Below are 22,900 nucleotides of genomic sequence, written 5' to 3'. Positions count from 1 at the left end.
CTCACCCTCACATTGCGATGCTATTACTATATTGACATATTACATTTTTTTTAATAAAACAAAAATAACTTCTTTTATTATGAATTAAAAATTTAATACAAAGAAAAATATTATAGATACGACTACGTCTGACTAAAGAATTGGCCGTTTACGTTAACGAATGGGCAGTCATATTTACTTGACACTTTACAAAACCAACCTCAAAGTTTAAAAAATTATCTAAAAGCGACTGAATAAATTTAATAATAGTAAAAAACTCCAACACTCCTTTTACATTTTTTTAAGATGCAATATATTTGTGACATATTGCATCTTAAAAAACCATTTTACATTTTCATTGTCATATTTCAATTTTTTTTTTAAAAGCTAAGCGATTTCCACGACATTTTGAGCTAATTATCAAATTTTTACAAGTTGTGTTTTTATCGACAATTTAAGTTTTATACTGATGTCTCGTTAAAACCATGCATTTTTACCCGTATTTTCGAAATGCTTAGTAGAAACACATATTTCTCATATATTTTTATCAATTTTTTTGAAAAATGTGGTACCAACATGTATTTTTACAAATGATTTTAAAAATTATGGTAAATATATACATGCATGTTTACCGACACTTCAAAAAAAAACTCATATAAAAGAATTTTGATTGCCATATATTTCAAAATTGTTAGTAAACTATGTAAAATTTCAAATTTTTTAAATTTGTGATAGTTCTTAATTTTTTATTTTTTATTTTATATTACATTGAGGACTAGAGGCAGAGAGGACATGATTTTGTCTAGAGTTGGAGATAAATTAGGAGTGGAGATGGAGAGGGCTCCCATATCTAGGAGGGTAGAGTAGACTCGACCGATTATTACAGTAGGAGGATCGAGCAGTCTCGGGCACCCCGTGCATTGCAACGTAGAGAAATGTATAGCTGGATGTGATAGAGATATGGATGATGATCATAATGTAGTGGTTGTTGATAGTGTAAATACAATAGCTCAAGAGATGAAGTATCGGGATGACAAGAAGGTGGTGGCTGAGATAGAGGTAATTGTTCATACTGAGACGGAGGTGACTACTTTGGATGATATGGATCAGTGTTCCAACTCATATGGATGTGACTCCTTAGGTTTCAACTTTGTTGTATTTACACAATGATTGGGGGATTCCTCGAGGGATTGATGATCGTACCTTGCTCAGCGAATATGTTGATCATGTGGCATTGAAATTAAGGCAAGGAGTTATGTATATATATATATATATATATATATATATATATATATATATATAGGAGGGATCAAATTACACCCGAAGAGTTACACCACGAGTTACACTCGTTCAATAACTACATTTCAAATTAATATTTTTTAAATTCAACCGTTGGATTGAAACATAATATCATATAGATCATACCTATAAAGTTTGAGCTTCATCTATAATGATTTACTATACGATCAAGATATCCAAAGATTAACGTCAAAATGAGCTTTCATATAACGTTAATTTTGATGTAATTCAATGACATAGTAAATCATTATAGATTAAGCTCAAACTTTATAGGTATGATCTATATGATATTATGTTTCAATCCAACGGTTGAATTTAAAAAATATTAATTCAAAATGTAGTTATTGAATGAGTGTAACTCGTGGTGTAACTCTTCGGGTGTAATTTGATCCCTCCTCATATATATATATATATATATATATATATATATATATATATATATATATATATATATATATATATATATATATATATATATATATATATATATATATATATATATATATATATAGCATATTTGACACCAAGGTGTCAAAGTTTAATTTGACACTAAATCTCGATCGTTAAAATAATTGATCAAACGGTGATGCTAAATGAAATAAAATAATAATAAAAAAATACATAGCATATTTTTCTCCTAAAAAATAGGCTATTTAGCATCACCATTTGATCAATTATTTTAACGATCGAGATTTGGTGTCAAATTAAACTTTGACACCATGGTGTCATTTGATCCTATTCCTATATATATATATATATATATATATATATATATATATATATATATATATATATATATATATATATATAAGTTGAAAATAACATATGGTTTTTATTTTATTTGTTACAGGACCGCTATTCGTTGAAGGTGGCCACCCGTGAGGCGAAGCTGAAGAAGTTCTTAAATGTCCAAATGCCTTAGAAGGTCATGGAGATTGTCGGTGACTGCATCCTCCTTTCGTTGGTCAATTGTTTGTTGACCATGCTCGACGCCTCATTGAAAAAATACAAACTTGGACAATGTTTCTGCCCGCAATGCATGTAGGGAAATTTTTAGAGATGCATATCTAAAATAGGAGTTTTTTAAAGATGCATCTCCAAATTCACCCCATAAATATTCATTGATCACTAATACATCTTTGAACTAAAATTTGGTAAAAAATGATTGAGGTGCATTCGAAGATGCATCTCCAAAATATTTTGTGGGCAGTTTTAGGTTTTTAGAGGGGTGAACCACACCATAAGGTGGTTAGGTAAAATATCAGGGAAATTTCTTTTCTCACCCTTATGGTGTATCTCAGACCTCAAAAAACTCGAAATCCCCCTGGAAATTTGAAGATGCATCTCTAAACACACTTTACCATGTTTTTGCCAAAAATTGTCCCGGAGATGCATCTCGGAAATTTTTCAGGGTGAATTCAGATATGCCACTTCGAAAACACCAATGACTCCATTTACTACATGTTTTTCATTAAAATTGGCGATGTTGTCGATGACTCTCTGTCGATTTTAACCAATATTAGAGTCGCAGGAATTGTAATTAGAGTCATCGGAATTGTATCCTCGTGTTTTGGCCATTGCATTCCTGTGTTTCTGGCCTTAACACGATCTAACATAAAAAACTGAAATATTTGAAAAATTAACTATGAATCAAAATTTTACCATTTCATTTCAAAAAAAAAAAACAGGGATCAAAGCCCCATATTACAAAAATATAGGACATCACTCTAAATTCCTTGTTTTTCTATATGATTTGATTTATTTTATGTTTTTTATATTTTCAAAAAAAAATCCGAAAAATGTGTAGACATTTAATTTGATTTTTAGTTGTATATTTAAATTTTTATAATTTTAGTTTAATCGTTTTTCTATATTTCAATTTTTCTCAATAGGGACATTGTTGGTATATACATATTTGTTGTATTAATGATGCATGAATACTAGATCCGCCTACCCGAATACACCGAATATTAAATTTAAAAAAAAAAACACAACAGTGCTCTTTACGGATATGCATATCCAAAAATATCATTTTTTTGTAAAAAAAAAAAAAATATAGGGTTTATCTGGAGATGCATCTTTGAAATTAATTATAACATTGTTTGCATTTAATTTAGAAAAAGTATATGCGTTCGGATATGCATCTATAAAAATTGAGGATATTTTTAGATTTTCACCAAGAATTTGTGAGAATGTATAAAGTTGGAAAATGAAGGAAATTTCTCATTTCACCTTTATACATACTCTCAGACCTTGTGTGAAATGTCTAAAATGCCTATTGTTTTCAGAAATACATCTTTGGATGGGCAAAATACTATTTTTTTTTTCAAAATAAAATACGGAGATGCATAACTAGAGTCTTTTTAAGGGTGTGTTCGGAGATATATTTCTGAACATGACTTGGTTCAAGAAATTAGAAACATGAAAACAAAAATGAAAATAAAATAAAAAAACAAACCAACACCAACATCAACATTTCATTAAATAATGACATTCATTTCATGAAAATAAATTCAACATTACATAACCATTTCATCGGGACGTTGCACCATAATGATTATATCCTCGACGGATCTTTGAATCTCCGCATCCATTTCAATCAAACCCTTTGATTCATATCGGAGAAAAGTACTCCACATAATCTTTAAATCATCATCTGTCGTCATTTCAATGTTGGTGAAATGGACATTCCATTCGCTATCAAACGAGGGTGACCGATACTCAAGCTTGGGAACTCTACGATTTTTTGGAAAGCGCAACAGAGTATTTAATTTGGATATCAGATATGCGAGGGATGTTTCCTCGGGGACCCTATACAAAAGTGACAATTTCTCGCCATTGAAATATAGAAATTCAAGGTGGGGATATGAACTCATTCTCTGGTTTTAGCGTGTTGTGTAGCAAATAAGAGTTGAGACACACAATATTTATACAAGTATTGAGTCGTTTTGGACCTCAAAAACCTTATCATGTATCATGTAATATTTCAAAATTATATCTTCGAATAAACCACACATTTTATTAAAAAAAAAGGTAACATCAGAGTTACATCAGAGTTATATATATATATATATATATATATATATATATATATATATATATATATATATATATATATATATATTTTCAAAAACTTGTCTGAACCCACAAAGCGGTTAAAAAAAATCTCTAAATGAAAAGGAGACTTTGGATATGTATCTTTGAATTTACCCTTGAGGTGTATTCAGAAATACATCTCGAAACTAAATTTTTCCTAAAAATAATGTTTAGTATGCTCGGAGATGTATCGCCGAATTTATCCAAGGACATTTTTGAATTTTTAAAGGTGCGTCCCAGAGACGCAATGAGAAATTGCGAAAAATAAATTGCCAATCTTAGTTAACTGGGTTGGCCCAAGATGAGAGGCCCAAACTTACTTGTTTGTTGTTGCAAGTAAAATCGAAGTAACCAAATTGCGTCGTATTATTCACTATTGTGTTTTTCGCGCTGCACTGATCAACCTCACTCACTGCTTCCATTTTCCATTTCCATGGCTTCCCTCAAAAACCTTCTCTCACGACGCCCTTTCCACCAACTCACAAACCCCAAAACCCGAACTTCTCTCAACTCCAATTTCTCACTCAGACCCATCTCAACCGCGCCCCAAACCCAACCCCCAAATTCCCAAACCGAGCAAACCAAAAAACCCCTGAGCACTTTCTTCTCCGAAGTAATGTCAGGAAAAACCACAACAATAGAAGAAAACGGTGACGGCGACATCGAATTGAAGAAGAAACTGAAGCAGTTAACTGAAGAAGTTAGAATCTTGAAGGAGAAAAAAACAAAAAAGGTTCCAATTTTAACAAAAGAGGTTCCGAAGAAAATTGAAAAAAAGAGCTTGTTTTCTGTGTTTACCAGTCAACCTCTTCCTGAGGGTGTAATAAGTACAACAAAGGAGGTGGTAGAGAAGAAGCAGAAGCCGAGGGAGCCTTTTGTTGTTAAGGAGCTTTCAATTGATATGGTGGTGTTTTTGAAGTTTTTGTACGAAAATGGGTATTTTAAAGATGCTAAATTTGCTAATGTTCATGAAAGATTTGATCTTGGTTGGTTTGAGAATCCTTATGCTCTGGGGTATGCCAAGTTTGCAGCTCAGAAATTTGCAAGTGATAATCATGAAATGGCCAAGTAAGTTTTTTGGTAATGTTAATGATGATGATGGTGATAGTGATGAGCTTTTTGTGTATTTGCTCTTTTGATTTATGTTAAATGGTTGTCTTTATATGTTTGATTTAGTGAGAATATAAATTTAAGGAAATGTGAACCAGTAGTAATCCCTGTAGCAGCAGCAACACCACTGAATAAAGTGTGTCCGTGTTCAAAACTGACACTTGTTATTATGTTTAATGTCGGGTTCATGTTTCCGGTGTCCGTATTTCGTAATAAGAAATGTGTTTGTTTTGTGTTTCTGGTGTCCCTGCTTCAGAGTAAGAAATTTACTGTGACATCAATTTCTGAAAAGATGTGACTGTGAGTGCTTCTCTATGAAATATCATCATAATCCGGCGAGATGTTATGAGATTCAATTAAAAATTTCTTCATGTTCTGTTGGAATAGTGATGCTAAAATCACTTGGATCTTGTAATTTTCCCCCTCTTTCATTAGGAAACCTGAAATTCTGTCTCTTTTCATCTAAAGCTGAGACCGAAACTAATATTCCCCAGGAACCAAATCATTGAGCATGAGAGTTGTTGTAAAATATAAATATGCCAGTCAACAATAATAATCGAACAATATATGTTTATGATCTTGTTAGATATTGAGGATCTTACTTGAGGAATATGAGTTCATTTCCCATACTTGTTGGATGTATTGAATCTGTTGACGACTTGTAACATAAATTTGGATTCGCAGATGGCTATCAGGAAGTGCGTTAAAGCAAGTGGTAGTGTTTGGCTGCCCCTCCACCGGCAAGAGTTGTGTCTTCCCTGCAAAAAGACTGCGGAAATTTTTCGAGGTTCCAGAAAATACAGTAAGGCATAGCATGCGTAAATATTTGCACCATGTTTTCTAACTTATATTTATACATGCATCTGCTTACCCATGTTATTTACAATTTCATTTTTCTCCAGGTTTGTGGTAAATGCATGCTGCGAGAATCATGCAAGTTTGCAAATCAAAATGTGTGGAAGTGTGATGCCAATAAATTGGATTTGGAGTTAGTTATGAAGGTTGTTGTTTCATATGCTTTACACTTGGTGCATCCTCAGCTGGTAGTGTCTGATGAAGTGAACAAGTCAATAAATCATTTACTGAATGAGTTTGTGAAACTCAGTAAAATCACCTGAAACTGCTTCTGGTTAACAAGAGAATGACTTGTATTGTTTGAACTGTTTCTCGAGCATCGTTGGGAAACTGAGACAATTGTCATATGAGGTGAGTTTCCAGACCTAGAATTGTTTTTCCCTTGCAAACAAATTTTGAAGATTCTTTTTCTTGCTACACAAGTCTAAGTTTTTCAAGGATGCTGATCAACTCGAAAAGAATGAATTTGTCTGGAAGATCTCTATCTTATGAAATTCTGATCTGAGTGACAAGGTTTTCTTTGGATTAATTGCTGTAAGAAATCGACTCGGATCATCTTTACATGCTGGGCGGTTTTCTGGCAGTTGAAGGCTGCTGAAAGGGGATTTTAGTTCAAATAATGATTCATAGAAAACATCAATATAATCATTCAGCTGCAGTGTGAAGTATGAATCTGACAAAATCATTCTGTTGCTGAGTAGTATTTGTGATGTTTCTCATTATTCAATTATTATTAATAAATTGGTTCATTTACAATAAAACTTTTTTTTTCTTTCTGAATTTGTGTAATTCACCGAGACAGCAAGATATGTAAACATGAAGATATTGAGAAACACGATGCTGAGAAATATTCAAAACTTATCAAAAAGCTAGGGTATATGCTCATAATAAACTAATACAAACCAGCATTGTCAGCGGAAGGCGAAAGATCCAAAAATATAAATGCACCAGTGCTGCTTATTTATGCCACTGCCATGGTGGGCATCCCTTCGAAAAACCACCTAAGGTAGTTGTAGAAAAATCTATCATGTCATTCTGCCAAGGATAGAGGAGAATTAACAGGAATCCTGTGAGGGAGCTAAACCACCCCAATCTGTGTGTATGTCGCTTAAACTTAAAGTTTTTGAATTTGGGATTAGGGTTGCATGCATTCATTGATATATAAATTGCCCAATCAAGATAGTACCATATTTCAAATATATATATGTCTGAATTCGATTTTTCTTAGTCAAGATATATCTCATTTAATCTTAGTTTGACATTCCCAAGCCTAAATTAATGGGTTGGATTGTCTATAGGAGATGTTCACACAATTTCACATCCACTAGTTTACCTCACCCAACAACATTTTATCCAAATGTCTATGTTTGGATGAAATGAAGCGGAACTTGCATTTGATTCTATTCCATCACTTTTTATACCGTTCAATTTGGGCGCACTTTCCATAACTTTTTATACCCTTCAATTGAGTGGAATAAGAAAATTGTTATATTTCATCACGAAATACTCAAACAATTGTATGACATATTTATTTCATTCCTTTTATTAAGAGCCTACAAAACTCAAAATGCATAAACACTCAACAATGAATGTCATTTAAACGCACAAAACTCAAAACATACAATGAAGCACATATCCTCTTCGCAATTTTTTTTTAATTTTTTGCACAAAATAGTCCTAATGGGCGTGCCAATTTTGTTACTGTAGATTTTTTTTAAACAATTATGAGTTTTAGTTTACTTGTAAGATCAAACTGAAAAATCTTCTGACTACTTATGTGTAAATCTTCTTGAAAGAAAATAAATGTGCAAAGAGAAATCTAAAGTAAATAACTTACAAAAATAGAGTAAATAGGTTTAGTCGAATAGGAAAGAACAAATTAACAAACAAATGGAAGAGCAATATTGAAGTAAATGAAAGATTTGCATTAAAAAAAGAGCGCAAATCCATAAAACACCTTATAAAGGAACAAATATATATATATATATATATGATCTTACCTGATCAGAAGAATCGTCGTAGGCTGCTCGGACTGGATCTTCTAGGAAGGAGGAGGGGGGGTGTACCTGCAAGGTACTCCAATGCCAAAGTAAGTTGACGAGCAAAGGAGCGCAAGTACTAGCTAAAGGTTAGAAAGAAGTGTGTACCTGACCCTCTACTGAGAGAGGGTATTTATAGCCCCCAGCGCTGGGCCATGATCACGCTAGTGGACTGGATTTCCAGGCCCAACTAGGAGACTGCCAGGTTTCCTAGGCGGAAATATCGGAGGTGCGTGATGCCCTCTGTCCTGGTTAACCGCTCCGGAATCCCAGGGAGACGCGGTCTTATAGGGGCCACGTGGACTCCGTAGTATTCGGAGGATTGGGTGTGAAGGACCACTGCGCGGAGCAGGGTCCTCGGCAGTTAGGTGCTCGCGGGAAGCTGTGTACCGAGCATCCGCCTGCTCGTGGAGAGCACTGTGCCGAGCACCAGCTAGAAGACGGAGAGCGGTGCCGGGCAAAGCCGAGACGAACATGAAGCATCGTCTGCCAGTAGCTTAGGTTGGTTTGGGCCTTTAAGCCTAATGGGCTGAAACTAGGTGGGCCGAATCTCGGCCTAGCCCAGAACAGGAGCCCCCCAAGTCGGAGTTCCGAGGAAGGAGCTTCGAGTTTTACTTCTGTTGACCGGCAGCCCCGAGCAGCGCCACCTCGAGGAGAAAGTCGGAAGGTCGCGCGTGGAGGGCACGCGCTAACGTGGCAGTGTAATGATTGCCTAGGGGTAGGAGGCGGCGCCTAGGGAATCTGTGTCAGCCGACGTGACGTTTCGTATTCCGGGCAAAATCTCCTATAAAAGGAACGAGGCTTCTCATTAGGGCATTTTTTCGCCTCTGTTCAAGTGCTCGGCGTCTGTGGTCGATCTTCAAATCTCTCATTCAAGAATTTCTTCCAACAATCGAGTTTCCCCAAAATCATGTCTGGATCAGGTACGACTGTGTTCCTACTGGACTTTGAATGGTTTCCTGTATTTTTACGATAAGTTTAGCTATGAGTTTATGTCGTTTTTCGCCATCTAAGTCGGCATATTGCTGCGGAGTAGGGTATCTTCCTCGGGTTATTCATGCGATGCCCGAGGGGAACCAATGTAAACGTTAGATGCTATTTGTTTTCCGCCCGGCTTTTTGATGCCTCAACCTGTCGTATTCATGGAACGGACGACATGTTTAAGTTTCCAATCGGTTTGTTCCACAACGTTGCCGGCCTTATTGAGGCCCCGTTGAGTTTTGCCGAGGTGGACCCGAGTGTCCTGGCCGCTGTCTTGGTTGATTCATTGAAGGGGTTTGGTCGGTGGCTTAATTGCTTGCTGTTCCACCCTTTCACTTGCTTCGCGGTGGAAGGGTGGATTTGATGACCGGTCGAATTCATTTTTTCCTTCTGCGTGCAGGTGAATCAGGTTCGGGGTCTAGCTCGGAGTCAAGCTCAGGGTCTAGTTCGAGCTCGTGGGATGAGTCTCAAAAGACGAGTGCGAGCAGCTCCGAGGTCGAAGGGGTAGAGGTCGAGAGCGCACCTCTTTCAGTGATAGAAAAGGGTGACGATGAGGGGGTGTCCCCGGGATCCGATGAGGAAGCTGGGTCTGACGAGGAAGCCGGGTCCGACGAGGATGTCCCCGTGACCCCCTTGTTTGAGTATGACTTTGAAGTGGACCTAGATTGGGTGGCCGAGGAGCCCCAATTGGAGGTATCGCGATACACCGAGTCGCTGTCCGGTGCGTTCCGTGAAGTTGAAGAACGAGGGCCGAGCGATGAACTGAACTTTCAGGTGGTATGCCCGTCCGCCGACGAGCGCATTTGCTCTCACTTTCATGGAGATAGTTTCGCCATGTACGAGTATGTTTTTCGGGAGCTCGGATTTCGTCTGCCGTTCACCAGCTTCCAGGTTTCGCTTCTGGCTCGTCTTGCACTGGCGCCGTCTCAACTACATCCGAACGCTTTTGCTTTTATGTGAGCCTTCGAAATTGTCTTTGAGTATCTGGGCATCGGGGCCACGACCGACCTGTTCTGCCGGTGTTTCAGAGTCCAACGGAAGGTGGCCGACGGGCGGTATGGCTGGGTTTCCTTCAAGAACGCCGACCGTAAGCTCTTCAAAATGTTTGTTGACTCGGTTAAGGACTTCAAAGACCGGTATTATGTCATCCGTCTGCGCAGCCGGGCAGCTTACACCTCGCTGTCGAAAATGGTGACAGTGCGTGGCGAGGACGGGGCCCCGGAGAGGGACGAGGAAGGGAATGTTCAGACCAGACTCTGCAGTGTGTTCCCCTTTGTCTGGTGGAAGGCCCACTTCAATTTTCCCCCCAAACATTATGCTCGGGAAGACGGGGACTTGGACGAGCAAGATGCAGCATCGTACCTTCGTCTTTGCCAGTGGGTGGACAGCTTCACCCTTAGTTCGTGGGTATCGAGGACCGGGGAACCTATTTGTGACGAGGATGGGGTCCCGATGACCGAAGCTAGAGCCATCAACACCCGGGCTCTTTTGATGTGCCGGACGACGGCGGAAACGAAAGCGTTGTTAGGTGGACTTTTAGTCTTTATTTTGATTTTTCAGTTAATGTTCTTCGCTAACTGTTTGTTTTGTATTTCAGATGCTATGCCAGTGAAGGAGGACAAGGTCCTGAAGGCGGCCCAGGATGGAAGGAGGATCCGGGCGTTAAAAAACAAGAATCGGGGGGTGGGTTCAGGTGAACATTCCGGCTCTGCTGGTTCTCCTCTGGTGGTCCCGGAAGGGGGGACGCCGAAGAGGCAGCGTCGGTCGGAGATGTCCCGGGAAGATCCACCAGTCACGGGAGCTGAGCGCGGATTTGTACTTCCTCCTTGCTTCAAAGAGGGTCAGTTTTTCGAGAAGTTTCCTCTATCCCTCTCTCCGGATGAGACTCGCCGAGTTGAGGAGATGTCTTCCCCGGCCCAGCTAAAGCAGTTGGCCAGCGACAGCGCTGCTGTAATGAGGGTTGTCGGGATGGCTCAAATGTTTGCCCAAGGGGGTTCTGCTGAGGTCCTGCAGAAGGCGGAGGACGACAAGAAGGCCGCCGAGGAGGAAGCTGCCCGGCAAAAATCTCTTCGGGAGAAGATAAAGAAAAAGATGGAGGATCTTTTGAAGCAGAAAAACGAGGAGGTAGAGGAAGAGAAGAAAAAGGTTGCTGAACTCGAACAGGCTTGGGAGCCGACCGCCGAAGAATCCTCGGATGTGGCGGCCTTGAGGTCGAGGGCCGAGTTTGTCGAGAAGATTGACGACTTGAAGATCGAGCTCGCTGACATGGCCGAGGAGGGGTTCAAATGTGCCGTTCAGCAGTTGAAACTTCTGAATCCGGGTCTGAAGACGGACAACATTGGAGTGTCGAGCAGGATTGTGGATGGCCAGTTGATCCCCGGCACACCTGAAGACGATTGAGTTTTTAGGGCCTGCGCGTCCTTGTTTTCTCGGCCTGCGTGCCATTAATTTTATGGTGATTTGTTGGGGCTGAAGCCCGGGATATTGGGGGCCTGCGTGCCCGTTTTTGGTTGTAATATTAGAACATCGTCGGCCAATTTGGTCGGCAGTTAATGTCCATCAATTTTTCCATGTTTGTTTTAGCATTGTATGCTTTAAATTATTTTTGCTGCATGTCCGTATATCGTCTTTGATTGTAGGCTATGCTCGTATGCTCCGAGGATATAGTCCATACTTAGAATATTTTACAGCGTTTTGAACATGATCGTCCGTTCCGATTGTATGTTTTATACAGAGTATTTTATGGCGTTCGGTTGTGCTCGAGTTTTCCGGGGACTTGCTCCAACACTTGATTGTTTCGATAGCAATATGCCGCAGTCGGGCATACCGGAGAGCTGCCTCAATATTTAGAATACTTGAGGGTTGTTGGTCATGCTCGGACATCCCGGGGGTATATTCTAATACTTGGAATATAATTGATAACAATTGAAATATGCTCGGCCTTGGTTGGTTGCCCGGAGGTGTGGGGAACGATCCGGGGGCGCAGAGCAGGTGTGCGCTATTAGCGAGCGCGAGACCGCGGTTGTGGCCAAGCGTTCGCGGCATGAACGATCCCATCGCGAGCTGGGGTTCTGCCATGCAGGTACTTCCACGGAGGGTCTAGGTGTAGAACCCACCGAGGGGTCGGTCCGTCCATCTAACGAGGGGGATAGACAGTTGCTGTCGTGGAATACTCACGTCCGTACCGACGACGTGGATCCGTGTCCGTCTGTTACCTGAGTTTGGGCCAGGTGCCGGGCGTTTTAGTTTATGTTTAACTGTAATAACGTCTGAGTTTTTCAGCGTTCCAGGGTCGAGCAAGTTTTTCGCCGAGAAGATTCTCGAGGTAGTAGGCGCCATTCTCGGTTTTGTCATAAACCCGGTATGGGCCTTCCCAGTTCGGGGCTAGTTTGCCCTCGCGCGAGTCTTTCATGTTTCTGCGGAGCACTAGGGCGCCGATTTCAAATTCGCGCTTTATAACTCTGGCGTTATGGCGAAGAGCTATTTGCTGTTTTAGTTTGGCTTCTCGGAGGGAGGATCCTGCTCGGATCTCCTCTACCATATCGAGCTCTTCCCTCATGGCCTCGTCGTGAAGTTCTTCCTCGAGGGGGGATTCGGTGCGCCGAGAAGGCTCTCGGATTTCCACGGGGATTACGGCTTCGGTGCCGTAGGTTAATCTGAAAGGAGTCTCGCCTGTGCTCGAATGGGGCGTCGTTCTATACGCCCAAAGTACACTATGTAGTTCTTCGACCCAAGCTTTTTTAGCTTCGCCGAGCCTCCTTTTCAGTCCTCGGAGGATGACTCGGTTGGCTGCCTCCGCCTGCCCGTTCGTTTGAGGGTGTTCGACTGAGGTGAAGTGCTGTTTTGTGCCGAGCTTGGCCACGAATTCTTGGAACTTCCTGTCAGTGAATTGGGTGCCATTGTCGGTGATTATAGCCTGTGGTACCCCGAACCGAGCGAGTATGTTTCGTTTGTAGAAGCGTAGCACGTTTTGGGACGTGATCTTGGCGAGAGGTTCGGCCTCTATCCACTTCGTGAAGTAATCCACGGCGACCACCAGGTACTTATTCTGGTATGATCCGACCGGGAAAGGGCCGAGGAGGTCCATTCCCCAGGTGGAGAAAGGCCAAGGAGAGGAGAGGGATTTAAGCTCGTTGGGGGGAGCTAGGTGCATGTCGGCATGCCGCTGACATCTGTCGCATTTCTGAACATGCTCTTTGGCGTCCTGCTGCATAGTCGTCCAATAATAGCCGGCTCTGAGGGCTTTCCTCGCCAGCGACCGGCCGCCGAGATGCTGGCCGTTGATCCCTTCGTGAAGCTCTTGCAGTACTTCCAGTGCTTGCGAGCCGTCGATGCATTTGAGGAGGGGAACGGAGAAGCCCCGTCGATAGAGTTTATTTTCGATGACTGTGTACGAGCAGGCTCTCCTCTTAATGGTTGAGGCTTCCTTCGGGTCGTCGGGGAGCTCGCCGTTCGTGAGGTATTTGTACACCGGGGTCATCCAGCAATGGTCGTCTCCGATGGCAAACACTTGTATGGCTTGCGTGTTTTTGCCTATGCTTGGATCGGACAAGATTTCTTGTATCACCGACTTGTTCCCTCCCTTCTTTCTCGTGCTCGCAAGCTTGGATAAAAGGTCGGCCCGCGAGTTGTGTTCCCGAGGGATGTGTGCGACGTCTGCCTTTGCGAATCCTTTCATTTTTTCTTTGACGAGCGATAGATACTCGGCTAGTGTGTCGTTTTTGGCCTGGTAATCGCCGCTAACTTGGGACGCGACCAGTTGTGAGTCGGTATAAATCATGACTTCCCGAGCGCCCACGTCCTCGGCGAGGCGTAGGCCCGCTAGGAGGGCTTCGTACTCGGCCTGGTTGTTCGATGTGGTGAAGGATAGGACTAAGGATACTTCGATGACGAGCCCCTCGTCGTTCTCCAAGATGATACCGGCTCCGCTGCCCGCGTGGCTTGAGGCGCCATCAACATAGATGGTCCACTTATTCTCGGTGGGTGTTGGGGAGTTGGAGATCGTCGTCATCTCGGCCATGAAGTCGGCGAGTGCTTGGGCTTTTAACGCTTTCCTGCCCTCGTATTGTATGTCGAATTCGGACAGTTCGAGGGACCATTTCAGCATTCTCCCGGCCATGTCTGGTCGGCTGAGAAGTTGCTTGATCGGTTGGTCTGTCCGGACGATGATAGTGTGGGCGAGGAAGTAGTACCTCAGTCTTCTGGCGGCCGTTATTAGGGCCAGTGCGATTTTTTCTATCTGTTGATAGCGGACCTCGGGCCCTTGTAGGGCTTTGCTAGTGAAGTACACTGGCTTCTGCCCGTCTTCCGTTTCTCGGATCAGGGCCGCGCTGGCCGCCTCGCCTGAAACGGCCAAGTAGAGATAGAGAACCTCGTTGCTGTCTGGTCGGGATAGCACCGGGGGTTTGGAGAGCACTTGTTTGAGGTGGGATAATGCTTGTTCGCATTCCTCGGACCACTCGAAAGCTGCTTCTTTCCGAAGAAGCTTAAAGAATGGAAGTGCATGCTGGGCGGATTTCGCGACGAAGCGGGATAATGCCGTGAGCATTCCGTTTAGTACTTGGATGGATTTTTTATTGGTGGGGGTAGGGAGGTCTGAGAATGCTCGGCACTTATCAGGGTTGGCTTCTATTCCTCGTTCTGTTAAGTAGAAGCCGAGGAATTTGCCTGCCCGTACTCCGAAGGTACACTTCTCCGGATTGAAGCGCATCCTGCAGGACCTGGCCTGCTTGAAGACCCGCTCGAGATGTAGCGTGTGATCGGAGTCTTCTCGAGATTTGACGATCATGTCGTCCATATACACCTCGAGCGTGTCGCCGATTTCTCCTCGGAAGACCTTGTTCATCATCCGCTGGTAAGTTGCCCCGGCGTTTTTGAGTCCGAAGGGTATTACGTTGTAGTAATAATTGCCCGATTCGGTCATGAAAGCCGTGCATTGCTTGTCGCATTTCGCCATGGGAATCTGGTTGTAACCAGAATAAGCGTCCATGAAGGACAACAGTTTATAGCCGGCCGAGTTGTCGACCAGTCTATCAATATTAGGTAAAGGGTAGGCGTCTTTTGGACATGCCCGGTTAACATCAGTATAATCAACACACATTCTCCATTTTCCATTAGATTTTTTAACAAGTACAACGTTTGAGAGCCAAGTTGAGTACTTGGCCTCGGAAATAAAATTTGCCTCTAGGAGGTCTTTTACAGCTTTCTCGGCAGCCTCCGCTTTCTCGGGAGACTGCTGACGCCTACGTTGTACTACGGCCTTGGCGGTTGGATTGATGGAGAGGTGGTGGCAGGCGACCTCAGGGTCGAGTCCGGGCATCTCTGCGGCGCTCCAGGCGAACAGGTCGGCATTGGCTCGAAGGCAGGCTACGAGTTGCTTCCTCGGCAGGTCAGGGATGCCTTTGCCGATCTTCACTGCTCTGTCGGCGTTGTCTCCCAGGGGGATCAGCTCGAAATCTCCGTCGGGGACAGGCCGGACGGGATGAGGGGCCTTCGATTGTGTCTCTTCCCCGGTCTTCAGTTCTTCTTGTGTGAACCTTGCATCGAGGTCGACTGAGCTGACGTTGGCCGTTGGAACCTGATCTTCCCGAGGATGTTTGTCTTCAGCTTTTGGTTTTTTGTTGGAGCTGGTCGGAGGGGCGATCAGCTCTAGTCCTTTGACGGAGGCATCGAAGATCCTCCTCGCAGCTTCAATGTCGGAGTTGATGGTGGCCACTTTCCCTGTCCTCGTGTAGAACTTCATCTTCAGATGGACCGTGGAGGGCACGGCGGTTAGCTCGGCCAGTGTTGGGCGTCCGATGATGCAGTTGTACAATGTTTTGCAGTCGATCACCAAAAACCTGGTTTTGACTTGTCTGGACGCTTCCCCTTCCCCGAAGGTGACAATCAGCTCGACGTAACCCCATGGTTTGGTGGTGGCTCCGTTAAAACCCTGGAGGTCGGAACCCACATAGGGAGTGAGGTGCGAGTCGTCCAGCTGAAGTGTTCGGAAAAGGTGAGAGTACATGATGTCGACCGAACTACCTTCATCCACCAGGACTCGTCGAACATCGAACTTTGCCATTCTGGCTCGGACGAGGAGGGGAATGGTGGCGTTTGGAGCTCCGCCGGGCAGTTCCTCGAGGTAGAAAGTGATTGGCTCTGACTTTCCTCGGAATTTCCGCAGAGTAGGGCCGAGATCAGCATTGGCGCTGAGCAGCTCGTCGAACTTTCTCTTGACTGAACTGACGGTGAGAGAGCCGGGGTCGCCGCCGTTGGAGATGACCATTGCGGTGGGGAAATGTTCCCAGGTGCTGAGGGCGGTCATCACGCCGACTGAAGGGATGAAGTCTTCCGGTCGGGTTACGGACAGTGCGACTTGAAGCGGTCTGCTGTCTGGTGAGTTCCCCTCGTCGGAGTTTCGAGGGATGTCTCTTTTGGAGGGTTCTCCCTTCTTGGTGTATTTTGCCAGGTGGCCCTCTTTGATCAGGGTCTCTATGGCATCTTTGAGATGTATGCATTCGTCGGTCATGTGCCCGTGACTCTTGTGGTACTTGCAGTATTTGGACTTGTCCGTCCCCGGTCTTGTAGGATTTGACTTCGGGGGCCTGATGTTGGATTTCTTGAACTCGGCGTTCTGGCAGTCGGCCAGGATTTTCTCCCGGGAGGTGTTCAAAGGAGTGTAGTCGTTAAAACGCCCTGCCGGTCCTCGCCATTCTTTGACATCTCGGGACCTGTCGTCCCTTCTTTTGTCTTGTCCTCGGCGTGACCCTGGATCCTCGAGGTTTGAGCTGCGAGCGGCATCACTGCCCCTCGAGGCTTTGATCGCGGCTGCCTCGCCTTCCTCAAAGTCGATGAACGCCTTTGCTTTGCGGAGGAGGGAATTCATCGAGTGCACCTTCTCGATTTTAATGGCCTTCTTGAAGTCACTGCCGGGGAGAAGTTCTCGCTCCAAGATGTACCTCTTCATGTAGTCGGCCGTCTGCACTTGGACGGCCTCCTTGTTGAATCTTTCAAGGTAATCCCGAAGAGGTTCGTTGGGTCCTTGTACCACGGCCTCGAGATTGGCTTCCGATTTCGGTTGTCGTCGGGAGGCCGTGAAGTGGCTCAAGAAGAGTTCTTTGAGCTCGGTCCAGGAATGGATGGAGTTCGGAGGGAGGTTTCTGTACCAATTCATCGCTCCCTTCCTGAGGGTGGTCGGGAAAATGCGGCACTTGATCGAGCCTCTGACGACGTGATAGTCCATGACCGCTTCGATGCTCCGAATATGGTCGTCGGGGTCAGTGGTCCCGTCGTATTGGTCCAATACTGGCGGTTTTTCCATCCCCCGAGGGAGGTGGGCTCTCCGGATATTGGCGGACAAGGGGCTGCGGAAGTCCTCCTCGTCGCTTGGTCCTGGTGAATGGTAGTGCCTGTTTCGTCGGGAATCCTCTTGGTCTTCACCCAACGCAGCTTTGGAGGGGCTCCGGCGGCCCTGTTCGGGGGAGGGGCTTCTCTGTTCAGCGGCTTCAGGTTTCTGGTTCTTCCTGTTCTTTTTGGGTGGAGAACGGGAACGGGTCCTCCGGCGGCGATGTCTTCTCGGGGGAGACCTTGAAGAGGATTGAGAACGCCGACGGTATCTTCTCGGCGGTGAGCGCGAGGAGGAATAGGAGCGTGACCTGTAGTGCTTCCGTGGAGAGGGGCGACGTCGTCGCTGTCTTTCTAGTTCGTGAATTCGGTCGTCCTGAATTCTGAGGAGGCTGTTCGTCAATTGTATTTCTTTGAGCAAGCGGACGGTGATGGGGTCAGCGTCCTCGGGAATGTTGAGTGGTTCCTCTTCCTCTCCATGACGGGCTCTCCGCCTCTCAGAGGTGTGGGTGAATGAGGAAGCATGTTGCCCATCTCGGAGGTCGGTCTCATTCACATTCTGGGCATGTTCCGGCCCGTTGGTCGTTCGGATCTGCTCGCCGTTCTGAACGTGCCCTTCGGGAGGAACCTGATCGACATTCTGGACCTGTTGTAGGACTTGCAACAGCTGAGTGTCCTGGGTTTCATGCCCGGACCTTTGTCGCCGACGATCCCCCCGACGATGATTAGCTAGCTCGCGGGAGGATTCCTCGATCAGCTCGTGAAGGAGGAAAGGGTCAGCGTTTGGGATGTTGTTGTTGTTATCAGCCATGACGATTAGAGATGATTAGCTTTGATCTTTGTTTGTTAAAGATGGGGAAGCAAGTTTCCCACAGACGGTGCCACTGATCTTACCTGATCAGAAGAATCGTCGTAGGCTGCTCGGACTGGATCTTCTAGGAAGGAGGAGGGGGGTGTACCTGCAAGATACTCCAATGCCAAAGTAAGTTGACGAGCAAAGGAGCGCAAGTACTAGCTAAAGGTTAGAAAGAAGTGTGTACCTGACCCTCTACTAAGAGAGGGTATTTATAGCCCCCAGCGCTGGGCCATGATCACGCTAGTGGACTGGATTTCCAGGCCCAACTAGGAGACTGCCAGGTTTCCTAGGCGGAAATATCGGAGGTGCGTGATGCCCTCTGTCCTGGTTAACCGCTCCGGAATCCCAGGGAGACGCGGTCTTATAGGGGCCACGTGGACTCCGTAGTATTCGGAGGATTGGGTGTGAAGGACCACTGCGCGGAGCAGGGTCCTCGGCAGTTAGGTGCTCGCGGGAAGCTGTGTACCGAGCATCCGCCTGCTCGTGGAGAGCACTGTGCCGAGCACCAGCTAGAAGACGGAGAGCGGTGCCGGGCAAAGCCGAGACGAACATGAAGCATCGTCTGCCAGTAGCTTAGGTTGGTTTGGGCCTTTAAGCCTAATGGGCTGAAACTAGGTGGCCGAATCTCGGCCCAGCCCAGAACAATATATATATATATATATATATATATATATATATATATATATATATATATATATATATATATATATATATATATATATATATATATATATATATATATATATATATATATATATATATATAGAGAGAGAGAGAAAGGGATATGCATTGACAGTGTAAAATATTTTTACACTGTCAACCAATCACAACCATGCATCCAATTAAAACACAATTTTAATTTTAAAAAATTAATATGACATGGCAAGTGTGAGGATTTTGATTGGATGTATGTGTAAAGTTTATTTACACTGTCAGTGCACTACCTTTAAACTCATATATATATATATATATATATATATATATATATATATATATATATATATATAATAAACAAATATTTAGCATATTTTTCTCCTTAAAAGTAAGCTATTAGTATCACCGTTTGATCAATTATTTTAACGGTTGAGATTTGGTGTCAAATTAAAATTTGACACCTTTGTGTCATTTGATCCTATCCTATATATATATATATATGGCATATCATATGAGAATGACATATTTATATGAGAATGTGAGAATGAATCTGAACCATTGGATTTTAAAATAAATGGTGGAGATTATATATGAATCTTTTTTTTCTCTCTCATGCATCTTGAAATAAATGAAGTAGGAGAGAGAAAAAAAAGATTCACTTATAATCTACACCATTTGTTTTAAAATCCAATGGTTCAGATTCATTCTCACATTCTCATATAAATATGTCATTCTCATATGATATGCCCTATATATATATATATATATATATATATATATATATATATATATATATATATATATATATATATATATATATATATATATATATATATATATATATATATATATATATATATATATATATATATGTGTGAGGCAGATCATTGATGTCACATACAAGTCATATCGGGCGACTCGTCGGATAACAGCATCACTTCAGACGCCGAAACCAATTTTAAAAAATTAATCTATTTTAAGCGACTAACCTTAGCTTCCTACAATTAGTTTCCTTTATCATCTTTTCTCTAAATCAAAACTAATTACTATATTATAAACTTATAAGTCATAATAAATCTTTGATAGACAAGTTAGAATTGAACCTAATAATTTCTTAAAGTTCTTCGGTGTTCTAATCTATGCCATCAAATACACCTTTGGATATGCAGATTACCAAACCTGATTGGATCTATAGTCGGGTTAAAAAAACCGACATAACCAAATTAAGAAAGATATCCAAACAAATACTAATATATCATAATATTCAACATTCGTTCCTCCAAATAAATGTCTCAAAATTAAACCATCAAAATAACCTTAGGAAAGCACTATATCGAAAGGTACATTAAATTTGAGTTTCTTCATTGAGATTCTGAGCTTAACTTAATTCGGACTTGGCTCAACAAAAACTGAATGACTATATGATATATGTGGATTACCGGGCAGCAGATCAATGCTCTTATTGGATAAACTATATATATATGCCCCATAAGTAAAGTCGGTGAAATAGATACAATTTGGACGACAACCAACCAAATCAGCAACACAAGAACAAATGACGGAAGAAGATTTGACCCCTATAAACAAAGAGTGCTCTCCCAAACTATGAATTTGTTCCCACTTGCAAACATTCCCATTCATCTCATAAATCTTAAACCCAATTGTAGTAACACGATTACCAGACATATTCTTAACAGATTTAAATTTCGGAATAACCAACAACATGTTCTCTTTCAAAAACACTAAATTGCTATGATCGTTCACAGAGGGAAGTCCAATAAACCCAAAAGGAGAAATCTCAATATCAAAAGACATCTTAATATGAGAGATCTTACGACGGTCAACATCAAAAACTGCAATGATTCCCTTTGTGCCTACAACAAAAAAGGAACCGTTTTTGTATATAGCGTCCACTCCGTTAAAATTTATTCCCCAGTTAAGAACAACCCAAGATTCATAGCCTTTTCTCCAGACCGCAAACTCATTACCATGAAGCAAGGCAAATGCCGTAAAGACGTCGCTGCTAATCAAGGGGCTAGATGACAAAGCAACTTTGATAAGAACCGTGGAATTTTGATGATCAAGAGGGTTCAATTTAGGAAGTGACACTGTGGTGAGTGTAATAGGGTTCAGAAGACGAACCTCTGATATGAACTTGTCAATGATGACAAGCCACCCATGAGAAGAACCATAGATACACGTTCGACGAGAAGAATGTGGAGCGAGATTGAGTTGATGGATTTTGTTGGTTGAGAGGTCAAAAAAGGATTGGTGAGAAATCATGAGCCATGGGTGTTGAGTTGGTAGATGGAGAGGGGCTTCAGGGGTAGAGAGTCTCCAACTGCGACATACACATCGGTATCTCACATAATCGACAGAGCTTGTAAGCTTTTTGGAGATTGATTCAATCATGTCTTCTGGTAACTCAGCCCACATTTTCAAATACTGGAATTAGGGTTTCTGTTGTAATCTAAACTTGGAGTTAGAATTTGAGTATAAAAGCTCAAAAGAAGTAGAAGTAGAAGAAGTAAGAACTGCCCCATAAACCTGAAATCGCGTGGAATTAGGGTTAAATCTATTGGGCCACTAAGCATTATCTTTTGAAAGATCCATTAGTTTTTCTGTATGCCATTCCATTATTATATATATATATATATATATATATATATATATATATATATATATATATATATATATATATATATATATATATATATATATATATATATATATATATATATATATATATATATGGGTCATGCTAACATGTGCCCTAAGGGCACATGTTAAGGATACTATAATTAGAAAAAGTTAAAAATAATTAAATGCAATAAAGTCATATTTCAAGTTTCGATACATTGAATGCACGCGTTCCAAGAAAATATTTCTATAAATATCTCATTAACTTGTGCCCTTAGGGCACATGTTAGCTTTTCCATATATATATATATATATATATATATATATATATATATATATATATATATATATATATATATATATATATATATATATATATATATATATATATATATATATATATATATATATATAATTTGGAGTCAAAACTAAGGTTAATTTAATCATTGTCAATATTGATTTATTTTTATTTCAAATAATATAATAATTATCAATATTAATTTATTTTAATATATTATTTAATTAAATAAAAATATTATAATTTCTCCACTCCTATAATTTTTTAGAACCACTCTCCACTCTTTCAAACTAATCTCCAGTATCTCTAATCAATATTCACCCTATATATTTTACATTTTTTTTTCTTATGTTATTTCTACTTTATGGTTTTTTCTCTCATTTTTTAAATTTTGTTCTAAATATATATTTTTATTCTTTTTAAACATACAAGCAATTAAATTTTTTTTTTGTTTTGTTTTATCTATGTATTAAACTAAAATAGAATACCATATATATTTTAATTGGATCATAGATCAAATATGAATTGAAATAATTTAAAATTATTAAAACGCAAAGTAAAAAAAATAAAAACGAATTAAATTATTAAAATTATGATTTATTATGATAATAAATAATGAAAATTATTAAAATTATCACAAATTTATAATTTATTATGATTCATCTTATGGATAACTATTTGAATTTTTGTTTTACATAAGTGACTATGAGAATTTTTTAAATTTAACTATGATTCATCTTATGGATAACTATTTGAATTTAAATAATT

At 41.5% G+C, this 22,900-nt stretch overlaps 2 protein-coding genes across 2 annotated transcripts; one reads left to right on the top strand and one right to left on the bottom strand.

Moving 5' to 3' along the window:
• Positions 1-4,732: 4,732 nt before the first annotated feature.
• Positions 4,733-7,446, top strand: LOC131647767 (uncharacterized). Its single transcript, XM_058917607.1, has 3 exons — positions 4,733-5,442; positions 6,169-6,286; positions 6,387-7,446. The coding sequence occupies exons 1-3, from the start codon at positions 4,808-4,810 to the stop codon at positions 6,600-6,602; spliced, it is 969 nt and encodes a 322-aa protein (XP_058773590.1). The 5' UTR covers positions 4,733-4,807; the 3' UTR covers positions 6,603-7,446.
• Positions 7,447-20,577: 13,131 nt separating this feature from the next.
• On the bottom strand, positions 20,578-21,630 carry LOC131650969 (F-box protein SKIP23-like). The gene has a single exon (XM_058920665.1). The coding sequence runs from the start codon at positions 21,628-21,630 to the stop codon at positions 20,578-20,580; it is 1,053 nt and encodes a 350-aa protein (XP_058776648.1).
• Positions 21,631-22,900: the final 1,270 nt, after the last annotated feature.

Source organism: Vicia villosa, linkage group LG2, assembly GCF_029867415.1.
Source record: "Vicia villosa cultivar HV-30 ecotype Madison, WI linkage group LG2, Vvil1.0, whole genome shotgun sequence".
Lineage (NCBI taxonomy): Eukaryota > Viridiplantae > Streptophyta > Magnoliopsida > Fabales > Fabaceae > Vicia > Vicia villosa.
This window is presented reverse-complemented; position numbering and strand designations above follow the sequence as displayed.